General features: G+C 44.3%; 1 protein-coding gene across 2 annotated transcripts; it reads left to right on the top strand.

The window, feature by feature from the left end:
• Positions 1–237: 237 nt before the first annotated feature.
• On the top strand, positions 238–9,517 carry C1S (complement C1s). 2 transcript variants are annotated; one of them, XM_031033023.2, is made up of 13 exons: positions 238–422; positions 778–932; positions 1,310–1,474; positions 1,747–1,954; positions 2,089–2,266; positions 3,135–3,260; positions 3,713–3,912; positions 4,117–4,270; positions 4,684–4,799; positions 5,196–5,274; positions 5,940–6,068; positions 6,964–7,038; positions 8,276–9,517. In XM_031033023.2, the coding sequence occupies exons 3-13, from the start codon at positions 1,452–1,454 to the stop codon at positions 9,073–9,075; spliced, it is 2,088 nt and encodes a 695-aa protein (XP_030888883.1). In that variant the 5' UTR covers positions 238–422; positions 778–932; positions 1,310–1,451; the 3' UTR covers positions 9,076–9,517. The 2 variants fall into 2 exon arrangements, with proteins under 2 accessions (XP_030888883.1, XP_006737931.1); XM_006737868.3 differs by lacking the exon at positions 778–932.
• The last annotated feature ends 327 nt before the right edge of the window (positions 9,518–9,844 follow it).

The raw sequence follows: 9,844 nt of genomic DNA on the forward strand, positions 1-9,844 counted from the left end.
AAATCACCTGACTTCTCTGAAAACTCTAACACACCCTTTGGCTGGAAAAGAACATTAAGCAATCGGTGGAATTCCCCACTCCTTCTTTCTCCCCCTGGAGCCCTGGATGAAGGGACCTTGGGCATGACAGAAGTATGCAGTTCTTGTTTCAAAAGCAGAGGGAGCTCCAAGATCGAGGCTGAGTTACCCTTTCCCTTGTCATGGTCTCCCAGCCCCCTCTTTGTTTAGATCAGGGAATTTCAGACATGCACCCTGGGATAGAGAATCAGATGAACAGAACCAGGACAGGGAGGCCGGCGGAGTTCCTGCAGAGGGAGTGACCAGGCCCGGTGCTGCTCTCCCTGGGAGCCGGCAGGGTTGCCCAGCATGTCCACTGGCACGAGAGAAGGGACTGACCCACTTGTTCCCATCCGCTTCTGAAGGTAAAAACCTTAAAAACTGAAGAGCAGAGCTTTGGTGGAAGAAAAAGAAAGGCAGAGAACTTCACATGGGAAGGTTTTGGGCAAAGACCGAGGGCTGGAAGGAGCAAAGTAAAAGAAGGCAGAATATAGGCAACCTCTTTCTCTTAGGTTGCCCTCCCCCCTCCCCTCGCGGTTACCCCACTACTTACCATCGTTTTCAGGGTTAGAAACATTTTTGGCAAGACTCTCTGAGGAACTATGGAAAGATATCTCATCTTTTTTAATAAAGGAAAAAACCCCAAACCCTGGAGAATTAACGTAGGAAATTGAGGGGATACATTTCCTTTCCTTTCTTTTTGTGTTTCTTGTCATTCAGCTGCCCTTTGCCTCATTCCCCACCCAACCCTGTCTCAGACCACTTCTCCCAAGGTCACTGCCTTCCCCTAGTAAAAGAAGGTCATCCCTCCATCAGTGGTCATTGGGGAGCACCAACAGCAATACGTGCAATAATAAACATCGTAAAGAGAGCTGGTATGAAATGATAAAGGGGATCTTACCAAAAGAGGAGGGAGAAATGTCCTAGGGGGATAGTCATGATGGGGAAAGACTCCTGAAAACCTGAGTGGAAATGGGGATATTGTTTTGTGAGGGCAGGAGAGAGACTGATAGAGTGGGGGCAGGGGTCACTGGTGGGGGTGAGGGAAGAGAAGGAAGAAAATTGGGAGAAAACGCTCATGTTTTTTTTTGGGAAAACTGGGAGAAGATCCAGAGAAGCAATGGGAGAAGGATAAGATCTAGTTTTAGTCTAGAAAGTGAATTGAAGTAGAACCAGGGAGGGTATGAGATGACAGGCATCCTGTGGTGATCAGTGTATTGCTTTGTTTAACCTGTATGTTACTCTTATGAAGGTGACGCTGAACCCCAGGTGACCCCCATCACCAAAGCAGGTGCCTGTGTTTGTTTGACAAATACAGCCAGCCCTGCCACCCCTTTGCTCCAAAGTCCAGAGGTGCAGAGAGCCAGGACCTAGAGGCGTGCTCTTCACCAGGGATGAACAAATTGCCAGAGATGTGGTAAGTGATCACGAGTCTACAGAGATGTACATGGACTCTAGTCCCTTTATCTTCTCTAGAAAATAGCTCAGATCTGAAGCCCAGGTTTTGGCTTGACCTAGGCCTTTTTGCTCTATTCCAGCCTAAGATTCTCTTCCATGTGCTGTTGCCCTCCTCCCTTCTACCTATTTCCCTCCCTTTCCCCTCCCTTCTACCCATGACAAATGCTAGGGCACTCCACTAGTCCGCCAGTACCTGGGTCACCCCCCTCTCCATATGTTTTTTTTTTTCAGGTGCATTGTGCTGTTTTCCCTTTTGGCATCCATTTATGCTGAGCCTACTATGTATGGGGAGATCCTGTCCCCTAACTATCCTCAAGCATACCCCAATGACATAGAGAAATCTTGGGATATAGAAGTTCCTGAAGGGTATGGGATCCATCTCTACTTCACCCATTTAGACATAGAACTGTCAGAGAACTGCGCATATGACTCAGTGCAGGTATATTACAATAAGCACATAAAGGATAGGGCTGGGGTGGTGGTGGTGGAATGTTCTATTCTTTCTGTCCCCTTCTGTGACCTCCATGCCAAAAATATTACCCTTTCTTAGCTTCCTTTTGACTCTTTTCTTAGATAATGTCAGGAGACTTTGAAGAAGGGAAACTATGTGGACAGAGGACCAGCAAGAATCCCAACTCCCCAATTGTGGAAGAGTTCCAAGTCCCATACAATAAACTCCAGGTGATCTTTAAGTCAGACTTCTCCAATGAAGAGCGTTTCACTGGGTTTGCTGCATACTATGTTGCTGTAGGTAAGGCTCACCCTTCTCTATGTTCCTTAGTGATCCAGCCAAAAGATTAGAAGCAGAACAAACACTGAGAGATTCCGTGAATAAGGATTCTGTTTATAATTATAACTCTTATGAAGTGTTGACTGGACTTGGGTACGTCCATGAATTGCCTTTGTGAAATTCAAACACAAGATTATATCTCAGTGATGATGATGATAATGATAAAAATAGGTAATAAATAGTAACTTATTGAGAACCACTATAAATTGGGCACTGTATTAGGAATTTTATCTATATTAACTTAATCTTCTCCTCAGCTCTTGAAGCTAAGTATAATGATCTCCACTTAAAGATAAAGAAAGTGAGGACTAGGGAAGTTAAGTAACTTGCCAAGAATCACAAGAGGAATGCATGATATTCAAACCCATCCAATGGCAAACAAACCTTCAAATTCTGTGTGCTTCTACACCTAACTCTAGGTTAAAGTGAAGTTAGAACATCTCATAAAGCCAAACTATTGTTTGGATTTGACAGAAATGCCCAAATCCTCTAAAGTGGTAAGCGTACTGATTGTACTTCCCCTCAGAAGACATTTAATCATGTTTAGTCTATAGAGTGTTGTCTCTGGAACTGAAATGCTCTGTTTGTGAGAAAGGCCAAGGGTCTCTGGCATTGAGAGCTCCCTTATAGCCATGCAATGACAGGACTCAACTCCAGAATCAGAATCATGGAGAGTAATATAGAATAATACCATCCTGAAATGTGATTCATTCATTCATGTTAGCAATAGGCCTTTCCTAATTTTTATTACCCTTGTAGTTTTGGGTTTAAACTCATTCTTCCTTCTATGTCTTTGTTCTTGACTTCAATCTTTCTCTACTTTTTCTAGATATAAATGAGTGCACAGACTTTGCAGATGCCCCTTGTAGCCACTTCTGCAACAACTTCATTGGTGGTTACTTCTGCTCCTGCCCCCCAGAATACTTCCTCCATGATGATACGAAGAATTGTGGAGGTGAGCTTGGCATCAAGTGGGGTACATGTTCCCTGGGATTTGGAGTGGCTTGAGGCTTCAGTTATAGCTTTGTTGACCCTTCCAGTTTTGACTAGCCTCAGCCTTGCTTTGGCACCTATCTTTAGTTACCCATAAGCTGCGGGGGAGCCACAAGAGTGGAGGAAGACAAGACTACAGGGTCAAGTTAAATAATTGGAGAGGAGAGATAGATGCCTGTGAAGAGTCTACCTGGGACTGTTCATAACCTTGAGGGGCTCTATCATAAACAATGTGATGGAAACCCAATAGGCATTGGGTATCTCTATTGATTTGTATCGGGTGTGTAATTGTGGCATGTGGGCTCCAGTCAGGGATGCTCAGTTCATGAGAAGAGTCATAGAATGGGGCAGGGTCTCCTTTCCTTGACCCTATATTTGATTCCTCTTTTTTTTTTCTTTCTTTTTCTCCCTTAGTCAATTGCAGTGGGGATGTATTCACTACACTGATTGGGGAGATTGCAAGTCCCAATTATCCCAATCCATACCCAGAGAACTCAAGGTGTGAATATCAGATCCTGTTGGAGGAGGGATACCAAGTGGTGGTGACTATGCGGAGAGAAGATTTTGATGTGGAACCAGCTGATTCGAAGGGCCACTGCCCTGACAGTTTAGTTGTGCGTGATGATTAGTTTTCCTCCCAACTCACACAGAGAGATTTCTCCTCAAAGACAAGTTGTCTTTCTTTCTGTCCCCTCTTTTCTTCCCCTCCTTCTTATTTTATGTTTCTTTCATTACCTCCTTTACTCTTATCCCCTCCATTTTACCTCTTTCTTTTAGTTCTTTCTCTCTGCCGATTTCATCATTTCATTTCTTTTCAGTTTGTTGCAAGAGACAAGCAGTTTGGTCCTTACTGTGGTAATGGATTCTCTGAGCCACTAAATATTGAAACTAAGAGTAACACTCTTAATGTCATCTTCCAAACTGACCAAACAGGGCAAAAAAAGGGCTGGAAACTTCGTTACCATGGAGATCGTGAGTAACCTAGAAGTTGCTCTTTGGTGTTACCAAAGTCCTTGGACAATGTAAGATCCAAACAGGTAGATTGTTATATGGCTAGGTATCCTGAGAGACTTCACTTCTTCAGCAAGATCTAAACCTGTCAGTGGTTGTAAAAATGCCTGAGCCTCTAGGAATCCTTCAACTGGGCTTGCAGGTGCAGACAACTTGGGGTGGTTAGTTAGTATGTACTAACATGGCTGGGTGGATGGAACTGGCTCAATGACTTCCTGGAGTATGTAATACCATATTATTTTAGACATCTCCATTGGAATGTTAGGCCTCAGGATTAAGGACTACTGAATGATTTCAGAAAGTGTGAGGATGATATAAATAGAATAGAGTTTATCCAACTCTTTGGTAATTTTTCTTTTTCTGTCCTTTCCAAGCAATTCCTTGTCCCAAAGAAGTCACTGCCAATTCTGTTTGGGAGCCTGAGAAAGCAAAATATGTGTTCAAAGATGTGGTAAAGATAACCTGTCTGGAGGGGTTTGAAGTTGTACAGGTAAAGTACTATTAGGGTCTTCTCCCTAATCCTTACATCAGGATGAGCATACTGGAATTGTCTAATGGTTTACTGAATGTCCTTGTTTGAGCAAGGTTTAACACCTTTTCCACAAACAGAACACCTCAGGATCTTTAGTCCTTCCTTGTGAGTCATGGCCAGATTGACACTCTCCTTCTGCCTTTAGTCTTCCTGGGGAAGGGGATTTGATATGTTGGGGCAAAGTTGTCTTTTAGCCTTAACTTCTGGGTGCTTTGGGTCATTCTACTAAGATGTCCCCAAGCTTCTTGTGGTCAGAACTCCTCATTGATCCAAGGCTAGAGATCAATTTCATTTTTGACTTTGATTTCCCATATCTCTCCTTATAAATTAATGGTGATGTGTATTATTCTCCAGGGAAGTGTTGGCTCGACATCTTTCTATTCTGCTTGTCAAAGTAATGGAAAGTGGAGTAATTCCAGACTGAAATGTCAACGTATGTATTTTTTTTAAATGGGACTCTTCCCCTCCCTTTTGATGGGAATTAAAAGATCAGTTCATCAAGATTCAAGTTCATGTTTTCCTCTTAGGCTTGTGAGAGAGTGGGTTGGATTTTTTTAAAGATTTTATTTATTTATTTGACAGAGAGAGAGAGAGCACAAGCAGGGGGAGCAGGAGGGGGAGATTCAGGCTCCCCGTTGAGCAGGGAGCCTGATGCATGAACCCTGGGATCATGACCTGAGCCAAAGGCAGACATTTAGTCGACTGAGCCACCCAGGCACCCCATGGATTTTGTTTTTGAAGGGAAGCCATCCATGAAGTGCCAGCCCAGATCTGGTCCCAGACTGGCCAGACTAGCAGGTTTCTTTCAAAGAAAGAGGCCATGGGATTGGTAGAGTTAGTAGAACTATAGAAGTCCATTCCTGGCTTCTGCAGGATCCTCCACCAACCACTGAGAAGCAGGTTCCTCCTTGTAGCTTTCAAGGGCCTATCTGAATTGGCAGGACTCAGTGGTCTGGGGAGATTCATCTCAGGTGCGCTTATGGACGTGGGGGGTGGGAAGGAGTGAGGGACACGGCTGGGAGAATGGAACTGGCTCAGTGACTCTTCCTAGTAGGATGTAACTATCCTAACCATCACTCTCCTGCCTTCTTCTTGTAGCTGTGGACTGTGGCTCTCCTGAACCCATTCAGAATGGTAAAGTCGAAGATCCAGAACATACTTTATTTGGTTCTGTCATTCATTACACTTGTGAGGAGCCATATTATTACATGGAAGATGAAGAAAGCGGTAGGTTTCTTTGACTAGAGAAAAGAGGAGAAAGAATAAGAGTGCTGGAAAGGGAATAGAGCAATCTTTCTGGGTTGGAAGAGAGTTTGGAGAGAAATGAAGGATGGGATGGACTTTATCCTCTTGGCTTAGTCTAAAGATACAGTTTTCCTATGGGGATATAGGATCATCCATAGGGAATAACAGAGGTCACTGAGCTCAGCTTCACAACTATGGCAGAAATTCCCCCTACAATATCCATTTTCATGTGGTTACCCAGCTTTTGACCAGTTATTTAATGTAGAACATACAGGAGTAATGCTTCCAGTGTGAAGTCACCAATACTATGTGACTGGCTTTCTCGACGGAGAGGCCTTATTAGTACTAGATGAAGGACTGGAAAAGGCACAATATGCACCACTTTATTGCTTTTAATTTATTATTATTTTTAAAGATTTATTTATTTATTTTAGACAGAGAGAGAGAGAGAATGAGAGAGAGGGCGCGAGTGGGAGGGGCAGAAGGAGAGGGAGAGAGAATGTCAAGCTGAGCGCAGAGCCTGTCATGGGGCTCGATCTCACGACCCTGAGATCGTGACCTGAGCCAAAACCAAGAGTGGGACCCTTAACCGATTGTGCCACCCAGGCGCCCCACTTTTAATTTAATTTAATTTATTTTCCCACTGGAAGCATTTTTCTAATTTCTGCCATAACCCTCTTCTGCTTCAGAAACTGTTCCTTCTCCTCCCTTGGCAGGATAGAGGCCAGAGGCATTGTGTAGAGGGTGTCCTCAAGATTCTTTTCTGGTTGATTTGATTTGATCCCCTCCTCAAATCTCAGAGGAGCTGAGGCTCTGCATGAAAGGGGGAATGGAAAAGAGGAGATGTGGTGGTGAGTGTGTCTTTGTGCTATTCCAGGAGAGTATCACTGCGCTGGCAACGGGAGCTGGGTGAACAAATTGCTGGGCACGGAGCTGCCAAAATGTGTTCCAGGTAATGAGGGCGCAGTCTCGGGGACAGACCATAGACTCATGTGCCGGTGTATGGGGTCACTCTCTGAAAGTAGCTGCAGTCCTCTTGGGAAAGGACTTCATCTGGGTCTAGCTGAGTCTAGTCTAGAGGTGGAGACAACACTGGGCTGGGGGGGCTTGCCAGGGCCTTGGGGAATTCCTCCAACATTGAGTCAGGCCAACTGACAGGAAATAGAAAGTTAACCAGTGACGATATCAGATTCTGGGCCAGTTAAGTTTGGTAATGTAGCTGTAGTAAGGGGATGTAGAATTGCTAAAAACAGGACCTGAAAAGTGAGAGTGAGGAATCCACACACAGAAACAAGACCAATTGACTAGCCCAGTTATTATGTAAAAAGTCTATCTGGCAACAGTCTATCTGGCATCAAGAAATGAGTTGCAGACAGATCACAATTGGATAGAAGAAGGCTTTCAGGCAAAGCCAGAATAATAATAATGTTCTGGTAGTAACAGCTAGGGGCTGAGTTAGTTAATTGCATTTATTATCTCATTCCAGTCCTTGCAACAACCCTTTGAAATATGATTAGTCCCATTTCACAGATGAGTGAACTGAGTACAAGGTCACAGAGTTAGTAAGAGGCAGGAGTAGACTTTGAACCCAGGTCTGTCTGGGTCCAAAGACTTTTATGCTCACCTCAGAGTCTATTCAGGCTGATTGCTGAGCGATTTAGGTAAGCTGACTTCATCTGGAATAAAATTCCATTTTAGTTGTATTTGGTAATGGCAAAGTAATCAAATCTGCAATCAGTGGGGAATGAGATGAAAGAGGAAAGAAGAGAACCCTCTCTTTGTCCTACTTCCATGGACTGCTAGGAGGGACTCAGCTGCAATTAGGACTTCAGTAAAGAAGGCGATAAACACTCCATGTGGGCATCAGAAGAAGGTGGGATGTTGCCTCCTCCACCATCTGTATGAGGAAAGAATTTCCCAGCACTGTTTCCAGTTGGGCCCCTGTCCCATGCTGAACCTAGGAAGTCTCTTCCACAAGCCTGCCTGTGGCTTTGGAAAAGTGAGGGGGAGATGTCTGGTGATTTCATTCAGGATGAACCTGGTACTGAGATGGTTGACCAAATACAGGGTTGGCTATATTGTGCTAGAGAATTCTGATGCCTGGCAGGTTTTTGAGTGGTTGGAGGATTTGCAGGAGGCCAGCAATTTATTTCTTCCTCTCTCTCCACCTTGTTCTTGTTCCTTCCTAGTGTGTGGTGTTCCCAGTAAGCCCTTTAGAGGAACACAGAGGATATTTGGAGGAATCATTGCAGAGATTCAAAATTTCCCCTGGCAAGTCTTCTTTTCAAACCCATGGGCTGGTGGGGTTCTCATCGATGAGTACTGGGTGCTGACAGCTGCCCACGTCGTGGAGGGAAACCGTGACCCAGTAATGTACGTTGGGTCCACCTCAGTGGTCACCTCAGAACTGGCAAAAGCCCAGATGCTCACTGCTGAGCGTGTAATTATTCATCCGGGTTGGGAATTCCTGGATGCCCCAGAAACACGAAAGAATTTCAACAATGACATTGCACTTGTGCAGCTGAAAGAGCCAGTGAAAATGGGACCCACTGTCTCCCCCATCTGCCTGCCAGGCACCTCCTCAGAATACAACCCCTCAGTGGGAGACCTGGGAATGATCTCAGGCTGGGGCCGAACAAAGGTAAGAGATCATGTGATCCTGCTCCGAGGGGCAATGTTACCCGTTGCTCCCTTAGAAAAGTGCCGGGAGATGAAAGGCAAAAATGTCAAAGTGGATATAAATTCCTATGTTTTCACTAATAATATGATCTGTGCTGGAGGAGAGAGGGGTGTTGATAGCTGTGAAGGGGACAGTGGTGGAGCCTTTGCTCTACGGGTTCCCAATGAAGGGACCCCCAAATTCTATGTAGCTGGTCTGGTGTCCTGGGGCCCCCAGTGTGGAACGTATGGAATCTACACACGAGTGCAGAACTACATTGACTGGATAACGAAGACAATACGGGAAAACAGTACCCCCAGAATGGACTAATCCATACATACACTACCAGCCTCTCCAAGGGCTATGACCAATCTGTTGCTTTCTGTTCCTCTCAACATTCCCATTATTTCACCATGATTGAGAGAAGATTTGGGAGTATGATTTAAATAGAACTTGATTATTGGGATACCTAGCTGGAAGTAGTGTTTGATCATTACATCGTATTGGTCACTTGGTGTGGTCTGATTCTGTGGGGTCCTCTCCCTTGAATTCCAACTGTGGATAACAACATGAGAAAGGTGCTCCTATCTTGCACTGTTCCATAGGGAGTCCCCTTTCCTGATGATTGCCTGATGTTACAGTTCTGACTCTGAAATTTATTGTTGGGCATACCCTTGATTTTTTTGTTTCCTCTTTACCTGTTTGAAGTTCCATTTACTTTATCATACTCAGTGTCTACTATCTACTTTTAATAAATCATGGTTATAACCCAGTTCTGGCTGACTTGTCTTATTCCACATCAAGACCTGAGCCCCAGAGAAGGGTGATGAAAGGCTGTGTCTTGGAGATTCAGGCATCTAGCAGTTCATATTGAATTGTCGTGAAAACAGGGATTTCAGATTTTCTCCTCTCTTCCAATTGAGATTTATTGTGGATCAGCATGAACATCATCAACACAAGGTGCCATATTTTGCTTTTAAAACTTATGAAACAAACCTGAACCTCATTCAGAAGTCTGCATACAGAATTGGCTGTTTAAGATCTTTAAGTATACAATTTTGAGGTATAAGTTGTTTTGACATCTTCTGAAAATTAATTT

The sequence above is a fragment of the Leptonychotes weddellii genome, chromosome 5, assembly GCF_054177405.1.
Source record: "Leptonychotes weddellii isolate Sample4059 chromosome 5, ASM5417740v2, whole genome shotgun sequence".
NCBI lineage: Eukaryota > Metazoa > Chordata > Mammalia > Carnivora > Phocidae > Leptonychotes > Leptonychotes weddellii.